The 23,028-nt window shown below is 36.7% G+C and overlaps 1 protein-coding gene across 4 annotated transcripts; it reads right to left on the bottom strand.

Moving 5' to 3' along the window:
- Positions 1–210: 210 nt before the first annotated feature.
- LOC100028837 (zinc finger protein 585B-like) lies at positions 211–16,777 on the bottom strand. Of its 4 annotated transcripts, none has more exons than XM_007477701.3 (5): positions 14,240–16,777; positions 13,669–13,758; positions 9,142–9,268; positions 8,448–8,543; positions 211–7,187 (listed from the first exon to the last, which is right to left on the bottom strand). In XM_007477701.3, exons 2-5 carry the CDS (start codon positions 13,702–13,704, stop codon positions 5,449–5,451), a joined length of 1,998 nt encoding a protein of 665 aa, XP_007477763.2. In that variant the 5' UTR covers positions 13,705–13,758; positions 14,240–16,777; the 3' UTR covers positions 211–5,448. The 4 variants fall into 4 exon arrangements, with proteins under 4 accessions (XP_007477763.2, XP_007477762.2, XP_007477765.2 ...); XM_007477700.3 differs by having other exon boundaries at positions 14,410–14,638; XM_007477703.3 differs by having other exon boundaries at positions 14,449–14,638.
- Between the last annotated feature and the right edge of the window lie 6,251 nt (positions 16,778–23,028).

Raw genomic sequence — 23,028 nt, 5'->3', positions numbered from 1 at the left:
GTTCTGCTCCTCTCGCTCTGCATCACTTCCTGGAGGTTGTTCCAGTCTCCATGGAACTCCTCCACTTTATTATTCCTTTTAGCACAATAGTATTCCATCACCAACATATACCACAATTTGCTCAGCCATTCCCCAATTGATGGGCATCCCCTCGTTTTCCAGTTTTTGGCCACCACAAAGAGTGCAGCTATGAATATTTTTGTACAAGTCTTTTTGTCCATTATCTCTTTGGGGTACAGACCCAGAAGTGCTATGGCTGGATCAAAGGGTAGATATTCTTTTGTCGCCCTTTGGGCATAGTTCCAAATTGCCCTCCAGAATGGTTGGATCAGTTCACAACTCCACCAGCAATGAATTAATGTCCCTACTTTGCCACATCCCCTCCAGCATTCATTACTTTCCTTTGCTGTCATGTTAGCCAATCTGCTAGGTGTGAGGTGATACCTCAGAGTTGTTTTGATTTGCATCTCTCTGATTATAAGAGATTTAGAACACTTCTTCATGTGCTTGTTAATAGTTTTGATTTCTTTATCTGAGAACTGCCTATCCATGTCCCTTGCCCATTTATCAATTGGAGAATGGCTTGATTTTTTATACAATTGATTTAGCTCTTTGTAAATTTGAGTAATTAAACCTTTGTCAGAGGTTTCTATGAAGATTTTTTCCCCAATTTGTTGTTTCCCTTCTGATTTTAGTTACATTGGTTTTGTTTGTACAAAAGCTTTTTAGTTTGATGTAGTCAAAATTATTTATTTTACATTTTGTGATTCTTTCTATGTCTTGCTTGGTTTTAAAGCCTTTCCCCTCCCAAAGGTCTGACATGTATACTATTCTGTGTTTACCCAATTTACTTATGGTTTCCTTCTTTATGTTTAAGTCACTCACCCATTTTGAATTTATCTTGGTGTAGGGTGTGAGGTGTTGATCTATTCCTAGTCTCTCCCACACTGTCTTCCAATTTTCCCAGCATATTTTGTCGAATAGTGGATTTTTGTCCCAAAAGCTGGGATCTTTGGGTTTATCGTATACTGTCTTGCTGAGGTCGCTTTCCCCCAGTCTATTCCACTGATCTTCCTTTCTGTTTCTTAGCCAGTACCAAATTGTTTTGATGACTGCTGCTTTGTAATATAGTTTAAGGTCAGGACTGCAAGGCCCCCATCATATGTGGTTTTTTTTTTTCATTATTTCCCTGGATATCCTTGATCTTTTGTTCTTCCAAATGAACTTTGTTATGGTTTTTTCTAAATCAGTGAAGAAGTATTTTGGTAGTTCAATGGGTATGGCACTAAATAGATAAATAAGTTTGGGTAGGATGGTCATTTTTATTATATTGGCTCTTCCTATCCATGAGCAGTTAATGTTTTTCCATTTGCTCAAGTCTAGTTTTAGTTGTGTGGCGAGTGTTTTGTAGTTGTGTTCATATAGTTCCTGTGTTTGTCTTGGGAGGTAGATTCCTAGGTATTTTATTTTGTCTAAGGTGATTTTGAATGGGATTTCTCTTCCATAGTGTTCTCAATAGATTATCATCAAACAATGCTGAAGCTAGTAATTGTATACCTCAGGTTGAAGTCAATTCATTTCTAGTCAAACTTCCAACTAAAGAGGTTTTAAAGGCCATTAGGCTCTTCTCATGTGGCAAAGTACATGGTGTTGATTCCATTCCAGCAGAGATATACAAAGCAGGGGGTCCACTGCTTATATAAAAGCTTGACTGAAATCTTCTGGAGTTATATAACAGGAGATTATAGCCCAAGAAATCAAGGATAACTCCACTGTCCTCTTCAATAAAGGAAAAGGAAATGGGTTGTCCTGTAACAATCATAGAGGGTTCTTTCTCTTAGTCATTGCTGGAAAGTTACTTGCCAGAGTCCTGCTTAATAGGCTGATCCAGGAAGACCATCACTTGGAAAATGGTCACCCAGCCGAGAGTCAGTGTTTTTAGAAAGGGCAGGGGAAAGGTCAACAAGGTGTTCGCTGCTCAACAACTCCATGAAAAATTTCATGAGCAGAACAATAAGTCTATGCAGATTTATTAATCAAACCTAGTCCTTGTGGAAGATCCTAACAAAATTTGGTTTTGAAATGGTTCACAATTATATTCATTTGGACAATAGCATTTCTATCAGCTATCAGTTCTCCAACTAGCTCTAAATTTCCTACTCCCTCTACCCCTTACTATTTACAACTCCCATTATCCTTTGGACTCTCCTATCTTAGAAACTCTTATTTTTTTTTCATTAGTCTCCTTACTGATAAAGGACTACACATTCCCTGGCTGCTTATTCTCTGAAGTGTCAATCTATGCATATTTTATGATGGGTACTTGGGAGGGCTTTCTTTACCTCCTCTGACCACTGGAAGGATTCTGGATGCTAATGCTCTATTTATTCTTCTTTCCTACCAACTTAACTCTCCCTAACTCCTTGTGCAGGAGAGTATGGTCTGTGTTAGCATGGGGATGGGAAGGAAGTATAAAAGCCCAAAGCTTTTCCTCCATTTGACTCATTATTATTCCTCTGAATTTGTTTTTCCTATTTATTTGTGTTTATCCTCTTAATATTTATTCTGTATATAATGGTACTCTACACACATTCCATTTCTGGAGGCTTGGATATGCTCTAGACCCTCAGTATTGTAATTTTTAATTAAATATTTAGCTTTATTTTTAGTTATTTTTTCCATCTGATCCTGGATTTTTTTCCTTAAGGAACTTGTTTATGGCTTATTCAATTTATTTTTCTAAGAAATGATTATTTAGGCATTCTAATTCCTTTTTTTGCTAATCTGAGCAATTTATATTTTTTTGTAAATATCCATTTCATTTATGCTTTCAGCTTTATTAGCACATAGTAAATACCTAATAATTGCTTAATTTCATCTTCACTGGTTGTTACATTCATTCTTTTCATTTTTGATACTGTTAAAGAAATTATTCATCAGCTTATTTTTTTATAGTACTAATACTACCTTCTAGTTTTATTTATTCAATAGTTCTTTGTATTTTCAATATTATTATCCACACCTTTGATTTCATGAATTCTATTTTAGTATTTAATTGGGGAGTTCAAATTTGTTCCATTTTTTAGTTGCATGCCCAACTTGTTTTTCCTTTTTAAAATTCATTTAAGTATTTAGAGATATAAATGTTATAGTAAGTACTGTTTTGGTTACACTCCACAATTTCACAAAAATCTAATTTTTGTAAATATATACATATATATGCACACACACATATACTGTTAAAAAACAAAAAGCTCTTGTCTATCTTAGAATGAACACTAAATATCAATTCTAAGGTAAGAGTAGTAAGGGCTAGGAAATTAGTAATTACTTTTTCTTCTTCCTCCACCACCTCTCTCCTTCATTGATCAAAAGAGAAGAAATGCACAGTAAATAACATCTTTTGCCTGAAGAACTCCATGCATCCACTTTATTTATAAGGTTTCTCTCTGTTTAATATGATCTCAGTTGCAATGGAAAACCTTCCCACGCGTCTTTCATTCATATTCTTTCTAGTATGAATTCTCACACACCCAAGAAGTATCATACTCCTGAAACTCTGCACATAAATGCACATTGCATTTATGAAGTTTTTCTCCAGTATGAGTTCTTTGATGTACAATAAATGCCAAGTTGTAGCAGAAAGCCTTTGCACATTGCTTATATTCATAAAGAATATCTTCAGTATAAATTTTCTGATGCACAGTAAATGTGACTTCCTCCTGAAGGCCTTTCCATATTCCCTACATTCATGAGGTTTCTCCCTATTGTGAATTATTTTATACACAGGAAGTCATATCTTTTTTTGAAGGCCTTCTCACACTCACTACATTCATAAATTTCTCCAATATTAATTTTTCCATGTGAAATATGGAATGCTTTCCTCCTGAAGGTCTTCTCACTGATTACATCCACAATGTTTCTCTATATGGTGAATTCTTTGATGTTTGATAAGTTCTGGTTTGTAGGGGAAGGCCTTCCCATATTCCTTACACCCATAAGAAATCTCTTAACGTGCAAAGACTTATTTCTAATACTATATTATTTTTATTTCTAAGTTAATGCTTCAAATAATTTTCCAAATGGGGCTCCGTATGATTTTAAACCTCTTTCCTCATTCCTTTGTCCTAACAATCTAAGGAATGCTCTCACATTTCCTAACCCAGATCAGCTTCTAAAACTGGGATGACAGGGAGCAGCTAGGCAGCCCAGTGAACTGAGAGCCGGATGAGAGTGAATAGAGACAGAAGGTCCTAGGTTAAAATTTAGCCTATTTCTAGCTGTGTGAGTCTGGGTAAATCACTTAATTCCCATTGCCTAGCCCTTACCATTCTTCTACCTTAGAACCAATACACAGTACTGATTCTAAGATGAAAGGTAAAGGTTCTTTAAAAATAAATAAAATTGGGATGATTGTGATTGATATTGCAATTTCCATTTTGCCTAGTAAACAAGAACTAGTTTAAGCAAAGTTATGTCTGAGAAACAGCATGGCAGTGTTCTGGGGTCCCCCACTGGGGTAAATAGGCATAACCCAGTTTATTCATCTAAATATTAGAATTCTAGGATCAGGCACATGATTTTCCATCATGATAAAGGAAATCAGGGAGGAACTTAGGTATTGAAATAAGCAACTAGATGATACTTGGTGGCATAGGGATATTTGTAGACCACGGAATATTATTAGGACTAGTAATCAGAAGGATCTCAGGGTTTGGGAAGGTCCATTGGATAAAGTTAACAGGATAACAATAAACTATGTGACAGGGTTTATTTACATTAAGGGAAGGAAGAGAAGGGAATTAAGCTGATCTATTTTAATAATATCTCTCCCCCCTCCCCCATACAGTTGTTACCTTGACAGTTGGTATCTGCACTCTCTATCACCTCTCTACCTAAAGTCCTAGTTCCTACAATAAATACCTTTCACTAACCAAATTAACCCCCCTTAGATGGTGATTAAAGGTGGTAAGGTTTGAAGGTAAGCAGGAACAGGATAAAAGGGAAAGAGTTCTCACTGACAATTGGCTCTTGGATGTCGTGAGCTGCTCTGCTGGAAAATCACTCTACCAGCAACAACTGGATATACACAGGAACACAGGAACAAGCAGTTAGTTCAGAAAGACAGCCATAGGAGAGGGAGACTGGTCAAACTCACAAGGTCTACCCAAGAAGCTTAAGACCAACCAACCTCCAGCTTCAACTGTCCCCAAGGGAAAGCCTCTCTGTCACTCTTCTAGAATTCTGGAACCTTCCTGCTTCTTCTCCTTGCAGTAGCCCCTCCTACTTATTTCCTTATAACAGTATCCACCAATTAGAGATATCTTAGATAATGAACTTCCCAAATTATATTGAATGACTCAAGATGCTGAATGAATTTGTCTTTAATCACTGAGATCACTGGCTGATTTTTTGGTTATTGCTAGCCTGATCAGCATATTGATTTTCTTAACTGGAACCCAGTCTCTTGGAATTTTTAAGGGTCACAGCAGTATGAATTCTTTGATGTACATAAAGCTGTGTCTTCTGTCTAAAAGCCTTCCCACATTCACTACATTCATAAGGTTTCTCTCCTGTATGAATTCTTTGATGCACAAGAAGATGTTTCTTCAAACTGAAGGCCTTCCCACATTTACTACATTCATAAGGTCTCTCTCCAGTATGAATTCTCTGATGTACAGTAAGATTTGTCTTCATACTGAAGGCCTTCCCACATTCACTACATTTATAAGGTTTCTCTCCAGTATGAATTCTTTGATGCCGAATAAGTTCTGAATTGTAGAGGAAACTTTTACCACAATCCTTACATTCAAAAAGAATCTCTCCATTATGAATTCTTTGATGAGCAGTAAGATTCGACTTCATACTGAAGGCCTTCCCACATATACTACATTCATAAGGTTTCTCTCCAGTATGAAGTCTTTGATGTTGAATAAGTTCTGAGTTGTAGAGGAAACTTTTACCACATTCCTTACACTCATAAAGAGTCTTTCCAGTATGAATTCTCTGATGCATAATAAATTGTGTCTTAATCACAAAGGTCTTTCCACAATGACTACATTCATATGGTTTCTCTCTAGAATGAACTTTCTGATGCACATTAAGATCTGACTTCATACAGAAGGGCTTCCCACATTCTCTACACTCATATGGTTTTTCTCTAATATGAATTCTTTGATGTTTCACAAGTTCTGAGTTGTAGAGGAAGGCCTTCCCACACTCCTTACATTTATAAAGAATTTTTCCAGTATGAATTCTCTGATGTACATAAAGCTGTGTCTTTTGTCTAAAACTCTTTCCACATTCACTACATTCATAAGGTTTTTCTGCAGTATGAATTCTTTGATGCACCTTAAGATTTGTCTTCATACTAAAGGCCTTTCTGCATACACTACATTCATAAGGTTTTTCTCCTGTATGAATTCTTTGATGTCGAATAAGATCTGAGTTGTAGTGGAAAGCTTTCCCACACTCCTTACATTCATAAAGAACCTTTCCAGTATGAATTATCTGATGCATAGTGAGTTCAGCTTTAATCCTAAAGGCTTTCCCACAAACACTACATTTATAAGGTCTCTCTCCAGTATGAATTCTCTGATGCACAGTAAGCAGTGTCTTTCTCCTGAAGGCCTCCACACATTCACTACATTTGTAAGGTTTCTCTCCAGTATGAATTTTCTGGTGTACAGTAAGTTCTGACTTCCTCCTAAAGGCCTTTTTACATTCACTACACTCATAAGGTCTCTCTCCAGTATGAACTCTATGATGTACAATAAGTTCTTGTTTCCTCCTGAAGGTCTTCCCACATTCACTGCATTCATAAGGTTTCTCTCCTTTATGAGTTCCTTGATGCACAGCAAGTAGTGTCTTACTCTTGAAAGCTTCTATGTCTTCACTATATCTATGAGGTTTCTCTTCAGTATGCATTCTTTGATGGATAGTAAATTCTGACTTCCTTCTGAAAACCTTCCCACATTCACTACATTCAAAATGTTTCTCTTCAGTATGAATTCTTTGATGTTGAATAAACTCTGTGTTGCAGAAGAAAGTCTTCCCAAACTCCTTACATTTATAGAAAATCTTTCTAGTATGACTCCTCTGATGCATAATAAGCTGTTTTTTAATCCTGAAGGCATTCCCACATTCAATACATTCATAAGGCTTATCTCTTGTAAATTCTTTGCTCTCTGAAAGAAAGAATAAAGAGCCAATTAACCTTTCCTTTTCCTACCTTTCCCAAAATTCCTAGTTTCTGGTTTTAGAGCTATTCTCTTGTCTTCTCACTTGAGAAGGCTACTCTCGCTGATCTTTTATTAAGGCTCACAGTTTAACTTTATGAAAGTATGATAACATAAAGATAACAAATATAAATGAAATGACAGGATGAAATTACCCTGGAGGGACAAATAAGCCCTTACTCTTATAAATAGCTGACATTTGAATGGAATAAAGAAATGAAAGACTACTCATAAAAAGTAAATTACTGAAAGTTTACAAATAAATCCTTATCATCTGAGGTAAAAATAGGAAAAGACTGAAGAAAAAAAGGAGAATTGTTGAGTTTACACTGAGGAGGAAAGATAGAGACATGAAATAGACAGAAAAACGATGAAATATGAGGAAAGGGGATCATATTAGACCATTGTTACTATAAATTGTCTCTAAAAATCCAACATATCTACTGTGTAAAGAATTGATTTAAATTTGTAAGATAAGACATGTAATCAATTTTGACTATTGATACTTTTAAACCAAATGGTCTAACTGCTAGATTTACATACTCAATATGTTATTGAAAGCAAACAATGATCTCTCACAAAAATACTAGATTTTTATCAAATACCAAGATACTGAAAACCTATAGGTCCAATGAGGAGGTTATGGCTAAACAAGACCTATCATATGACACATTATTGTACTTTCATAAACATAATTTCAAAGCATAAAGAACAACAAATGACATATAAAATGACAGACTAAAGAAAATGAAATTAGATAACGATTATATTTTTTTAAAAGTAACAGCAGCAAAACAACATAATCATAAAACAACACAGGAGAAAATATCAGAAGGGGGTTCGGAAGCAAAAGAGGCATATTGTTACTATTTAATGTGTGTATTTTAAAAGGGAGAATGAATTCATACAAGTGAGGCAGGAGAATGGTAGTTTAAGATAAAATAATCTTCAATAAACAGAAGAGAAACATTTAACCCCTATACTGAAGTAACAACTTTCTTTGAGAGTAGAGGTACATGTAAGTAAAGAGATACATTAAAAAATAACTTATTGAGTTAAAAAATTAAGTTTTAAGTCTCAGTTCTTCCTAATAGACCTGAGAAGCTTTAATAAGACCACCTCGTTTAACATGTTACAAGTCCTTTGAGCTAAAATGGCCAACAGAGCTGTGGTTTGTAATGAACTCTCTGCTTGGTTTTTTGTACTCACCTGAACAGCTGCTTCTTGGAACATCTGCCTCTGGCATCCAAGATGCTTCCTTTCTTTCCAAGTGGTAGATCACATCTGGTTTGGAAAGTGCAAATCCTAATGAAAATGAAAAAGTTGTATGGATAATCATATAAGAATTCTATCTTAAAACACATAAAATAATCCTCTCTACTCTCAGAAGAAAGGTAGAAAAATGAGGGTACAGAATGTATCTTATGTTAGCTGATTATGACAGATTTTTGTTTCAACCATGGAGGATTCAATGGGTTGTTTGAAGAGGTAGTTTATTTTGTATGTGGGAGTAGGGAAGGAGAATATATATTTTTTAAAGCACCCATAAACCTTAATAAAAAAATTCAAAACCGATTCAAGTTTTTTTCAGGAAAACAGGTATGAATTCTAGGAAAATCCCCCATCCCTCCCCACTCTAAGTATTATGATACCTACAGTGGAATTAAACAGAAAATCCTAGATATGAAGCAACAGAAAGCAGAAGATATAATTTCATAGATAACAAATCAAGAAATCAGTTTAAAGGCATATTAAACAAGACTTTCCCCCTGGAAATGGGTTAACACAAGTATTCTGCCTCTTGGCTACAAAACGATTAGGATTATCTTCCTTTTGTATGGCAAAGAATACATTAACATTTTTAAAGTCTCCAGAGTACATAAAAGAGATTAGTTGTTTTTACCCAAAGAGATCAAGTTCCTGTAGTTCTCCAACATCACATCCTTGTACAACTTTTTCTGAGATGGGTTCAAATATATCCATTCTTCCCAGGTGAATTCCACAGCCACATCCTTGAATGTCACTGATTCCTGAAACACCAAAAAATATTTATGCTTAATCAAGTATAGCTCTGTTATGAAGTTTGAATGTAAACTCCTTGTTATTAGGGATTGTTTCACTTATTTATTAGTATCCCAAGACACTGGCTAGTGCATAGTAGGCACTTAAGACATGTTCTCCCATTAGACTGTGAGTTCCTTGAGGGCAGGGGCTATTTTTGCCTTTTATAGCTTCAGCACTTATCACAGAACCTGGCATATAAGAGATGCTTAATAAATGTTTATTGTTCTTAATGGACCCAATAACACCAATTAAAAAAATTTTTTTTAACAACATGCTCCCATGGCTCCTATTTTTGTCCTCTGTGCTCAAATAGCAGTATGTCTAATTCCTATTCTATTTGCTGATATAAAACAATGAAAATGAAATTGTTGAATCTAAATCTTCTCTTCCAGATTAAACACATCCAATTATTTCAACCGATCAGCCCAATCTCTTCACTACTAAGATGGGTTTCTTTCTTTATCTAACATTGTTCTTCTTAAAACATGGTACTCTGCTCTGAAATGAACAGGATTGTGTTCAATGCTCCCAAAGCCAAAAGAGCAAAGGTGAACATGGGGACTACTACGTCTTATTTGCAATAATGTGAAAAAAAATTTTTACAGCTTAAAAAGCTATTAAAGGACTATTATTTTCAAAGCCGTATTATTTGTACCTGGAAAAGAGTTTAAAATTCAACTTTGTCATTTTACAAATTAGGGAAATGAAGACCAGAAAGAAAAATTAGCTTGCTTAAGGTCAAAAAGAAAGTAAGTTGCTGATTTCCACTTAGAGTCCACATCCTCCTAAATCCAAATCTAGAGCTATTTTCACTGTATCCTCTTGTCATACCTTTTTCTCTATAACCAGATCAGGGCCATGACTGACTTTATACACAAACACATTCATAAGAACATTCTTAGGAAAAAAAGAGAACTACAAACAAATTCAATTCTCATCAATCAAAGATGACTAGAAAAAAATGGCATATGGATAGAATGGACTATTATTATATAATAAGAAAGACAAATGTGAGGAATTCTGAGTTTTAGAAAATGTGTACTAACTGAAGCAGTGTGAAATAAGTAGAGCCAACATAGCATTATACATGACCACTATAAAAACAAAATTGTTTAAAAAGTTGAATTCTGAGTAATTGAAAAAAAATGTTAACACTTCTCATAGAAGGGAAGATGGGAACCACTAGAGGACAATATTTTATGAATTGTTTTGTAGAGCCATAATAATGGGCATTTTTATGTAACTGTGCTTCTTTGCCATAAAGGGTAAAATCTGGAGGCTAAGAAGATACTTTTCAGAAATGAGCATGGTGAAATAGCAAAAAGTATTATAGAAAAGTGTACTCTATAAATGTCCCAAAATTTAAAGTCAATGGCTGAGGTTTTCCAGAATACACCTTCTTTTTTGCCACTTGGCACATGTTCCCTTTTCCAGGCTGGTGGTACCTCCCCTAGTCTCCAAGATCTCTCAGGGACAAGTGAAAAAGACCAAGCAAACTTTATAGACTTCTTCCAGAACAGCTGGATCTTGTCTGTCTCCTTTACTTTGGGAATCCACTTCCTGTTGACACCTTTTGGACTTTCCTTCTCAGCTCAAAGATGATATCATTCTTCAGAGAGAAAACTAAAGCTGTGAATTTCAAAACTACTCCACCCTATTCAGACCATTCTTTAGAAGATCAGATTTAGCTATTTCCTGATCAATAACAATAGAGATACTTGGAATAACAGAATCAGGTCTTGGAAACTACATTCTCCACCCTACTCAGTATAACAAAATTAGGAAGGGCTGCAGCAAATTCAAGATTTAATTATTTGAGAATATGGCCTTCAACAGACATGTGCAAAAAAAAGACAGATCTCTGGGCGGTCCTAGGTCAAGCCAGAGCCACTTTTGGCACATGTGAGACGCAGGAAGTGAGGTAGAGAACAGCCTCTGGAGTTCTCAGGACTTCCTGTGAGGAGGGCAAGAGTTCAATTCAAGGCTGGTGCTTGAGGTTGGAGGAGTCCCACAGACTGCTTTCCTTCAGATTGGTCATGTGAGTGATAAGGACTGATCCCTTTTGCTGCCTTGGCTATCCAGGCCTTAACGCCCACTTTGGCTCAGCCTGAGCCAGAGTAGTTCTGACTTAAACTTCTTTCCTTCTCTCCCTTTTTCCTTCTCTCTCTTTATCCCTCTAATACTTTCTTCCTCCTGTTGTAATTAAAACACCATAAAAATTTGGCAGCTGACTTGAGTGTTTCATTTAGGAATTACATAAGTGAATTCCTTGGCGACCTTAAATTAATATATATCAGTCTTTTAAAGTGATTTCAATATCACAAAGCCAAGCAAGATTTTAGTTGTTTAGCCTTCTACAGATATTCTTCCTTATTACAATCATCACATCCACCCCTAAATATCTAAATATGGTTCTTACTACTATTTATTCTCTGATCTCTTTCTTGACTGCCTCCAAACTACATTTTAAAGATATTTTTGTAACATTTATCACCAAAATTGGTTCTTTTGGGACTTTGTTATCTCTCAACAACATTTTACCCTATTGTTCTTTCATATTCACCCTCAGATAATGGTTCTTAAAAAAACATTATTACATGATTAGTTGTGTTTCAAGTCAATCAGCTATTAAGAATTAAAGCTGAATCTTCAATTCACTTTGACATAGCACTTACTCAAAAAGCAGATTTGAATCAAGCGTGAGCCTTTTTTTAGTTGTATTTTTTCCCAAACTGCATATAGAAACAATTTTTAACCTTCGTCTTCTGACAATCTGTGAATTCAAATTCTCTCCCTCACTTCCTTTCTTCTCCCCCACCACACCAAAATGGCAAGTGATATTATATAAGTTATACATGAAATACATAAGTTTTAAACCCCTATCATACATTGGATAAATAGGAATGACCTATCATGGTACTAAGGGAGAAGGCCATCGACACCTAAAGGGATTCTTCAAAAAATTGCTAAGTAGTCTGGAAGAAACCAAGTATCTCACACCTATATCAAGAAAAGATCAGAATGGCTACATGATTTAGACATAAAGGGTAATATCATAAGCAAAGAAGAAGAGCATGGACAAATTTATCTATCAGATCTATGGATAAGTGAAGATTTTATAATCAAACATGAGATAAGAGAGAATCAAAGGAAGTTAAGGGCATAATTTTGATTACATGAAATTTTAAGTCTTTGCAAAAACAAAGCCAATACAGCCAAAATTAGAAGGAAATGAGGAAAATGAAAAAAGTTTTTACAGCAAGTTTCCCTGATTAAAGCCTCTCATTTCTCAAATATTTAGAGAACTGAGTTAAATTTATAAAAATAAGATCTACTCCACAATTGAAAAATTGTCAAAGGATATGATTGGACACTTTTAAGAAGAGAATTTCAAAACTAAATCATATAAAAATGCCCTAAATCATTGGGAGAGAAATACAAATTAAAATGACTCAGAGATACCACTTTACATCTAGGAGATTGGCTAATGTGATAGAAAAGGAAAATGATAAAAGGTAGAACGGATGTGGAAAAATAGTGACACTAATGAAATGTTGGAGAAATTGTGAACTGGTCCAGTTTGGATCTATGCCCAAAGGGCTATGAAACTACATAATATTTGGGCTAGCAATACCCAAAAGAGATCAAGGACAAAGAGAAAGACCTAAATGTACAAACATATTTTAACAGCTTTTTCTGCTTAGAAATTGAGTTAATGACCATCAGCTGAAGAATAGCTGAACATGTGGTAAGTGATTGTGAAGAAATACTATTGTCAATTAAGAAATAAGAGGGAGGATTCAGAAAAACCTGAGAAGCTTTGTATGAACTAAGGCAAAATGAAGCGAACAGAACCAGGAAAACACTGTGCACAGTAACAGCAATATTATAACTAATCAGCTGGGAAAGAATTGTTTACTCTGATCAATACAAGGGTCCAAGATAATTCCAATGAGTCATGATGAAAAATGAAGAGAGAACTGATGAACTGAGTGAAAAATAAAAGCTTCTTCACTTTTTTTCTCTTTTTTAAAAAAGCAGGGCTAATATGGAAATGTTTTGCATGATTTCACATGCCAACTGGGTATCTTACTGCTTGCTTTCTCAATGTGTAAAGAAGGGGAGGGAAGCAAGGAAAGATTTTGGAACTCAGAATTTAAAAATAAATGTTTAAAAAAGTAAATGTAAGATATTATTTTTGTGATGGGGGAAGAGGATAAATACATAATGTCAATGTGTCTTTTAGCCCTAAAAATATGATTCTCAGAAAGACACAACTTCTAGGGGTAAGGCACATGAGAAAGAAATGTGCTCCTTGGTCTTTGGTCTGAGATGGCATCTCAGGGAAGAAGCAACTGGCACTCACCCGGCAGGGTCTGGCTGTCAGGAGCACAGGGGCCATCACCTCCTCAGGGCTCCCACCTCCTGGAAAGAACAGAGGCCACAGGAGGCAGAGCTGGGGAGGAAATGAAGACCATGAGAAGCAGGGCTCAGGCTGGGAGTCTCCCCTCCTCACAGGACACAGATTCCCACTTTTCCACTCGGGCTTGGGCAGAACCAGAAGGAAGCAATCTTTGCTCTCCTGGAAGCGACTCCAGGATAAAACAGGGGAACAGACACAGGTGGTGCTTTCAGGAGGGGAAGAGTTCTGATCCGCTGCAGAATCGGGGAAGGCTTCCTGGAGGGGGTGATACCCAATTGGATGCTGGGAAAAGAAGATGAGGCCCAGGGAGTCTGGACCAAGGACCAGACACACACCAGGAGCTCACTCTCTAGATCTCTTCCCAAAGTGGGAAAGAGTCAAAACAGGAATCAATCCTAGTCCGGATCACCTGCTGAGGGCGTATCTAAGGCGTGGTTTTGAATCCGGCCCCGCCTCCAGACTCCGCCAAAAACACCCCTTGCACAGCCCCTCTCCCCTCCCCCTACAGCTCTACCTGGGCAATATCTCCCGTCCCATCACCATCAGTCTCCAAGGATTCATCGTCATCTCGCCGACGTCTCTCCCATCTCTCTCTGCTCCTTCCCGCTCCCTACCCCATACTCTGGTCGCACCACACCCCCCGCACTCGGTCTCTGCCGGGGCCTGGCTTCTGCTCCCACTCACCCAGTCCCAGGTCGGTTCAGCACCGAGATATTGAAGTACCTACTAGCAAGCACGAAAAAGGTGAGGAAAGGGCGTGGCAGAAGTGATAAAAGGATTACTCTCTCATCCTAGATCTTTAGGGTTTGGAAAAGGTTTCCAGAGTGACCAGCGCCTTCTGGGAACCGTAGTCCGGAGTCTGCGGCATCTTTTGCGCATGCCTGGGATTCAGGCCCTTCCTTAGCCTTGAATACGGCCCTGCTCACCACTCCCCTCCCGAACTTCCTGGCCAGAAGCCCCGCCCCCTCCCTCTTCACCTGCTCCTGGCGTGACCCATGGACGCCTGTGTAGGGTCACAGATTTTTCCTAGGCCAGGAGGACCCAAAGGGAAATCTTGTTTCTGGGGTGTAACACTCGGATCATCTGGAGCATGGGCAGAGAGTGAAGAAGCTGTTGGACAAACTTAAAGTATTTACTGAGTTTAATTCATGTTGAACAAATAGGATCCACCACATCTTCAAAGAAGGGAAGAAGAAAAATTCAGAAAAGGTGGGGATCTCTCTTCTCTTGTCCTTCTGAGATGATATTACTTTGAAAATGTTAGGGTTTTTCCTGGAGAACTAGCATCTCTACTGTCACCAAGTCTTAGTGAACCCTTTTCCGGGCTCGGCATCTACCTTTGAAGTCCATCTTTCCACCCAGCTCTCACCTGTAGTTCCAAGAAGCTCCTCAACCCTACCATGAGTTAGAGGGATGACTACACCAAACAGGTGAAGATTTTCCCAGTTGAATAGGTGGATGAGAACAGTTTATTCCAACTGTCTCAAAGAGGGCTGAAGCAGATGCTGTGGAGGACTTACAGCTTGGTAAGACATCATACGAGCCAAAATCATCCACTTGGACTTGAGCCATTACTAGTCATCTGACTTTTGTCTTACCACTCACCTGGAATGACCTGGAAGAGAAAGTGGGACTGATGACTTTGTACAACTCTGCATCACTTAAATCCAAGTCACAAGTGAGTCAAGACATCAGTCTATGATGTCTTTGTTCCTTAAAGAACTTTGAAAAACCAAAAAGATGCAAGCTATTACAAATGATAACCTGTTATTGAGGGGGAAATAGCTTCATTCAAATTGAAAGGTAGTCAGATTTAGGAATTTGTCTTAAATCACAATGTCACAATGTTACTATGGATTTTTGTTTTCAATAGGAAAAGAGGAAAATGACTGAAAATGTATGAGCACTTCTGACATTCTAGTCATAGTGCATGACTATCACAGAAATGAAAATTATAGACTACAAGACTCACCTTGATCTATCATTTTGATCTTGTAAAATATATTCATGTAAAGTATCAGAATCTTTTTTGAAATTTTGAAACTTGAAACTATTTGAAAATATATTTTAACATTAAACAATAAGATAGGAGGATTTATTCATTTGTATTATAAAATATTTTACTTTAGAATAAAACTACAAAAAGGGGGGAAAAAACCCATACTCTAGATTTTGGGAAAGCACATTTGAAGTTGTTTAAATAAAAGGTGTCAAGAGTGAAATTTAACAAAAGGGCAAACTGAGGTATTTCTCCAAACAAGAAAGCATTTATTAGCAGGGGCATTTGATTTGTGTAATTTACAAATAGATAGGTCAATTGCTTACCTCTAATTATGTCAAAGATCTGGAACAAAAAGACAGTCAAACCCCTTTTTTAGGTTTTAGGAAGTAAAAGTACAGAACAAGGTAGGTGAACTCATGAGACAGAGCAACAAACAGGATTGTTAATAGAGCTGATGGATAGAGGACATGACTGGTTGGACATTTGGTAATGAGGGCTAGCAATAACCCCATTTCTTCTCTTGTGAGTCTAAGAAGTCTTCTTGTTTGAATATAGGTGCAAGATAATAGCCCAGACTTTTGGACAGCAACCTTGACATCCCTGAAAGATAGTTTAGTGGTATAACAATATTAGGCCCAACTTGCTTGCCTTCATAGACATCCTCCAATTGAATTCCTTGAGGCAAGGGTGGTTCAGTGATTATTAGGAGAGCTGGATTTCTAAACAACCCATTATAGATCAGCTGAATCCTGAATTGAGTTCAGAGACAAAAAGCTATGACTTAAGCAGTTACAGGACCAAATCAATTGATTGTAAATAGGATCAATAAATAAATGACACAGAATCAGTCTTAAGCATATCAGAGATACATTTCCCATTGAATAAAATGCTTTAGAGGGAAATCAGCCAGGAAAGATGATAGAAGCTCAGGAATGAAATCCTGAAGACAAAAAGAGAAAGAATTCCAATTAAGTGGAAAAATTAGTTTTGTCTGAATAGACCAAAGTATATCGATTATAACCTCACAAACCAACTTAGGTGGATAAAAAAAAAAAGCAAAATCATATAAGAACAAATATATGAGTATATAGTATGGCCCTTGAAAAACATTTATCAGGAACGTTAAAACTCAGAATAAGTTGAGGCTGGTAATGAAAACTGAGGACTACAAAAAGGTGTGGTATTTTTTAAAAGTCACGTTGGGAGAAAGAAGATCAAAACAGAGATAGAATGATAACTGACAATGCAGTGGAATACTCAATTATTATTATTCTGTTTTCTCTCCAATGGAGAATGACCTCTATGATGGAAATTTCAGAAATGATCCAGTGACTTCTCTTTAAAAATGAGAAAGTACTTAGATGCCCTTCATTAATTCAAGTTATTTTGCCCAAATGAATTATACAGTTATTGTTAGAGATATCTAAAATATCATGGAATATGAGAGCATAACAAAATTTTTAAAAAGGCAAACAATTTTTCATTTTTTCAAAAGTATAAGAGAACAGAGCATACAAACTATTTTCCAGTCAGTTTTATTTTGATTCTTGAGAATATTCTAGAATGGATCATTAAAGAGGTGGGTGTCAACCATGTAGAAAAGGAAGCACTGAACACAAAGAATCCACATGGTATTGAGAGTAATGTCCTCTTTCTCCAAAATAATCTTCAACTCTGTGGCAGAGTGCCAAAGGCTTATTATTGCATTTTCATAAGAATGCCACTCAGAAGCAGAAAGTAGGTTTATAACCAGCAAGTGCAAAGCATGGGAGCTCATAGACTCCTCTTTATCCTAGTCCTTACTGCAAAATGGTCTCATTCAGTTATCAGAGTTACAATCTGGGCAGGAGAACTAACTAATCAGAATGTATAATTTATAACACCTCATTCCCCTAATTATTCATATAAGCTTTAGCCAATCAAAGAGTAGTGTTTTTCTAGTCTATTCATTTACATAGCCAATTAGCTTTTTTTGAAAATGGCCAATTTAAGTAAACCTTAGAATGGGCAGCCTATGACTCTCAACCTCATTATAATATGCTGATATAATTTCAGGGAAATGGAAGTTTTAGTCAGGAATATAAAACAACTTATTTCGATTAAAACTTGGGTGATATGGCTTTCCACTCCATTATATGGGCTTGTGAGAGGAGTCTACCATCTTATCAGGACCTGTTCCTCATAGCTTCGACAAGAATAAATGATGACAGAGGGGCAGCTGGGTGCTCATTGGAGAGCCAGGCCTACAGATGGGAGGTCCTAGGTTCAAATTTGGCCTCGGATACTTCCTAGCTGGGTGACCCTGGGCAAGTCACTTAACCCCCATTGCCTATCCCTTCCTACTCTTCTACCTTAGAATCACAGTATTGATTCTAAGACATAAGGTAATGGTTTAATAAAATAAATGATGACAGATTAAATTCATTTCCTTTTTTTTTAATTTAAAAAGATATTTTATTTCCCCAATTACATGTAATAAATTTTCACATTCATTTTCTGAAGTTATAAAATACAAAATATCCCCCTCCTTCCTTTCCCAATCCCCACTAGAGATGGCAAGTGCTTTGACCTTGTATTATCATGTATTATCATGCAAAACAAATTTTTACATTGTTCATTGTGGTAAGAGAATACTCATATAAAACCAAAACCCCAAAATAAAAACATGAATAAAGTGAACAAATTATATATTTGCATCTGCATTCTGACTCTTACTAGCTCTTTCTCTGGAGGTGGATAGCATTCTTTGTCATAAGTCCTTCAGAACTGTCCTGGACCATTGTATTCCTGAGAGTAACTAAGTCATTCACAATTGATCATCATACAATATTGCTGTTACTATGTACAATGTTCTCCTGGTTCTGCTTCCTTCACTCTGCATCAGTTGATTTAGTTTTTCTAGCTTTTTCTGAAATCTTCATTTCCTTTTTTAAACTCTTATCTTCTTTTTTGAAATCAATACTGTGTATTGGTTCCAAGGCAGAAGAGTGGGTAGGGCTAGGCAATAGGGGTTAAGTGATTTGCCCAGGGTCACCCAGCTAGAAATTATCTGAGGCCAGAATTGAACCTGGGACCTCCTGTCTTTAGGCCTGGCTCTCAATCCACTGAGCCACCTAGCTGCCTCCCTTCATTTCCTTTTTTGACAAGACTTCCAAATAGACAAGAAGAATGCTGAGGATAAGGTTTATCTATACCTTGAGTAAAGTTTTTGAAAAAGTGTCTCATACTCTTATGGAGAAGAGGGAAAAATATGGATTAATTCATAACACAATCAAATGGATGCAGAACCAGTTAAATGGTAAATACAGAGAAGAGTTATTAATGATTCCATGTCAGTGTGGCAGGAGATTGCCCAGTGCAGGACCCAGGACCTTTGTTTGTCTCTATGTTCATATTTTTATTAATGAATTGGATAAAGACATAGTATGCTCATTAATTCTGCAGATGACACAAAAGTAAGGAAAGCCAACACTGGATTGAATCCAGAAAGACGGCATTGAAAATGGAAAAATGAAATCTCTTGCCCGTGTATACAAATGATACAAGATGGAGGAAGCTTAGATCAATAACAGTTCTGAAAAATACTAAGTAGTTTTAGTATGCTACAAGCTGAAAATGCATCAGTGGGATATAAGTAGCCAAAAAAGCAAATGCCATCTTGATCTGCATTAAGAAGGTCAGAGTTTCCAAAAATAAGTAGGTAGTCCCAGTCCCAGTGACCTACTCAAATCTACAGTACTATTAGATGCTGGGTTGTTTTATTTTAAGAAATTGCCCCAATTACCCCAACCTTCAGCAAGTACCACCCTGATCAGTCAGCAGCCATCAACAATGAGGCTAGCTCACTAGCAAAAAGATTACTACTGACTGAAGGCACTGATGATAGCATTATTTAGCAATAAGATTTTTTAAATTTTTAATTAAGGTAAATCCATTTTTAGACATATTAATTGCACGTATAGTAGACTACAATGTAAACATAATTTTATATGCATGTGGAAAGGAGAGAAAGAAAGGGAAAGAGAGAGAGAGAGAGAGAGAGAGAGAGAGAGAGAGAGAGAGAGAGAGAGAGAGAGAGAGAGAAAGGGAGAGAGAAAAAGCCTGAATTGTACAAAAATATATTAGCCCTTTTTGTGGTGGCAAAGAATTGGAAATTGAAGGGATGTCCATCAATTGGGGAATGGCTGAACAAATTGTGGTATATAATGGTGATGGAATTATATTGTAATATAAGAAATGATGAAAAGGATGATTTCAGAAAGAGCTGGAAAGACCTACATGAACTGATGCAGAGTGAAATAAGCAGAACCATGAGAACATTATACACATTAACTGAAATATTGTGGGAAAATAAAATATGATAGACTTTCCTACTAACAGCAATACAATGATCCAGGATAATTCTGAGGGACTTAGGACAAAGAATGCTATCTACCTCCAGGGAAAGAACTGTTGGAGTGGGAATGGAGATCAAAGCATATGATTTTTCACTTCATTTTATTTGGGTTTTTATTTTGGGGTTTTGGTTTTATATGATTATTCTCTTAAAAATGAATAATATGGAAATATATTCTTCATGACAATACATGGTATAACTCAGATCAAATTGCTTGCCAGTTCTGGAAAGGAGAAGGGAAGGGAGGGAAGGAAGGAGACAATTTGGATCATATAACTTTGGAAAACTTATGTATAAAATTGTTATTACATGTAATTAATAAAATATCTTTATAAAGAAAAAAATTAAAATCACACACAGCACAAAATACTTGGGAGTCTACCTTCTCAGACCCACCCAGGAATTATATGAACATAATTATAAAACACTTTTTCTCACAAATAAAGACAGATGTAAACAACTGGAGAGACATTAATTGCTTGTGGGTAAGCTGAGCCAATGTAAAAAAAAATGGCAATTGTGCCTAAATTATGTTTAATTAGTGCCATTAAAGAACTTTTTTTTTCATAAAACTAGGAAAATTAACATTATCAGGATAAACAAAAGCTCAGGAATATCAAAGAAATCAATAAAAGAAATATGAAGGAAGGCAGCCTAGCACAAACAGATTTAAAACTATTTTTAAAAGGAGTAATCATCAAAATAATCTGGTAAAGGCTAACAAATTCAATGGTTGATCAATGGAATAAATTGGGTACATAATATACAGAAATAATGACAATAAAAATCTAGTATTTGCTAAACCCAAAGATACAAATTTTGAGGGTGCCGGGGACATCTACGGAGTCACAATAGGGGACAGATTAGAACTGTTGGGGGACAGCTTAGAGCTGTTGGAGAACAGCTGTGGAGTTGCAAGAAAGAAAGACTGGAACATTATCAAAAAGGGATAATGAACATTTAGGGAAGAAGCTCTGAACAAGACCCTTGTTAGCTTCTGTCCTGGGCTTCTGACCAAGGGAGAGGGTGCCTTGGCTTCTGACCTAGGCTGAGGCTTTGGTGTGGCTGATGTTGGTGATTGACTGTTATATACTGGGCTGATTAGAAGAAGACAGAAGAAAATCAAATGTCCGTCTTGACTTCATGACAGACTTTGTGTCACAGCTGTGACAGGACTGACATTTCTCAAAATCCTCCTAACCCTCTTTATAGATTAGGGATAACCCCATCCCTCTCACCTCATCTTACCTCAGTCCTCCATCCTGTTGTTCCCAATAAATCCCCTTACTTGAGAAAGGAAGAGAAAAGACTTTTTCCTCATAAACCTCATAGTCTACTCAGGGGGGAGGGGCAAAGCCAAAGGTTTCAGAAGACGGTGGTAAAGGGAGGTATTGAGGGAGGAGGAGGGTAGGAAAAATATTAATCAATTAGCCATCTAGTAGTGATCCATAGGCAACCCCAGAGTATCCTCTCTAGAAATCTCTCTATCTTTCAGAAGTATCTCTATCTCCATTACAATTAGGCACTCACAAGTTTCCCCTAATATCTCTCTAGTTACTCCAGAGTATCTCTTTTATTACAACTAGAAATATCTCCAGATTATCTTTTTATTATACTTGGAAAACAAATTGGAACAAATATGATAAAGGGCTATAAAACCCTTTGACCTAGCAACTCCTCAGTATTCTCAAAAAAATCAAATAGAAAGAAAAAGGCCCTAAATGTACAAAAATATTTATAGCAGCTTCTTTGTAGTGTCAAAGGTTTAGAAATTGAGTGGGTTGAGGGAAAGTGAGTTTTAAGATGGCAGGGAAAACTGGAGTTTTGGCTAATTCCAGAAACACACTTCCTCCTGAAATATCTAAGTGAGTAAACAGTGAGGGAATTGGGAAGATTAGGATATATCTCAAGCAATTCATATGCTTTATCTGAAAACTATTCCCATTCCAATCAATTCATTGTTTTTTTTCCATGTTCCTTTGATTTTCTTACAGCACCTTGGGGAGAATGGAACACTTCTTTTTCTGTATTCAAGGAACCACACATATTTACTCTTGACCTCACAAACTGGAAAATCCCTAATCTTTTATTAAATTAGGAACCAAATAACCAAATGTTGTATTTTTCCTTTCAATTAACTGACTGTTTGACTCTGAAGCTACAAAATAACTGGCTATCCTCATTATTACCATATATAGAACAAAGGGATATGTAATCTGCCTTATAGAAAGAGATATGATAAGACCTGATCTTCTTGTCAAGAAAAAGCCCCAGTTGTCTGGCCTTCAAGGGAACATCTTTATTACATTAATAAAGTTTCTCTCTGATATGACTTCTTTGATATCAAATAAATGATGAGTTATAGGGTGTGGAAAGGAAACTAGACTGACAGTTGATGGGGGAAGGGGCAACTGGGAGTGGCAGTTGGATCTTGTGACTAGCACTTCCTTCCTGCCGGGTTTGGAGAGTTCCTTCCTGGTGTTGGAGGAGAGAAGAGCTTGTTCAGCCCAGTCTGGTGTGGTGTGCGGCCTCTTCTTGGTTCAGCCCTAAGATTCAGGCCCAATTACTTCTGAAGATTAGACCTGTTCTTGTTTGCTTTCTATCTACTGCTAAGATTCTGAATTAGACAAAGCAGGACTGATATAGAGTAGAGGGAGTGGGAGAATCCCTACTCCAGCCTCTGGGCCTGGCCTCAACTCTGAAGCTGAGGAAAAAACTCCAATCCCAACTGATTACTAAACTTTATAATATTTGAATTCACAGTCAGATAAGTGGACTATCTTTTCTGGTCATAGAGGGAGCTGAACTTCAGTTCAGTCATTCAACAACAAACAGTCCTTATTGGACCCCTGCTGCTTCCTCTAAGCAGGGGGCATCTCTCTTCTTTGCTTCACCGAGCAATATT

The sequence above is a fragment of the Monodelphis domestica genome, chromosome 1, assembly GCF_027887165.1.
Source record: "Monodelphis domestica isolate mMonDom1 chromosome 1, mMonDom1.pri, whole genome shotgun sequence".
In the NCBI taxonomy this organism is placed as follows: Eukaryota; Metazoa; Chordata; class Mammalia; order Didelphimorphia; family Didelphidae; genus Monodelphis; species Monodelphis domestica.
Note: the sequence above shows the minus strand (reverse complement) of the source record. Positions and strands in the feature narration are given on the sequence as shown.

Bases quoted from the DNA above. Each gene is read 5' to 3' on its own strand.
- LOC100028837 (XM_007477701.3), bottom strand. From the start codon at position 13,704: ATGGCCCCTGTGCTCCTGACAGCCAGACCCTGCCGG. The intron at 9,269-13,668 runs GTGAGTGCCAGT...TTGGTGTTTCAG, and splicing joins TGACAGCCAGACCCTGCCGG to GAATCAGTGACATTCAAGGA. The intron at 8,544-9,141 runs GTAAAAACAACT...CATTTTCATTAG, and splicing joins CAGGAACTTGATCTCTTTGG to GATTTGCACTTTCCAAACCA.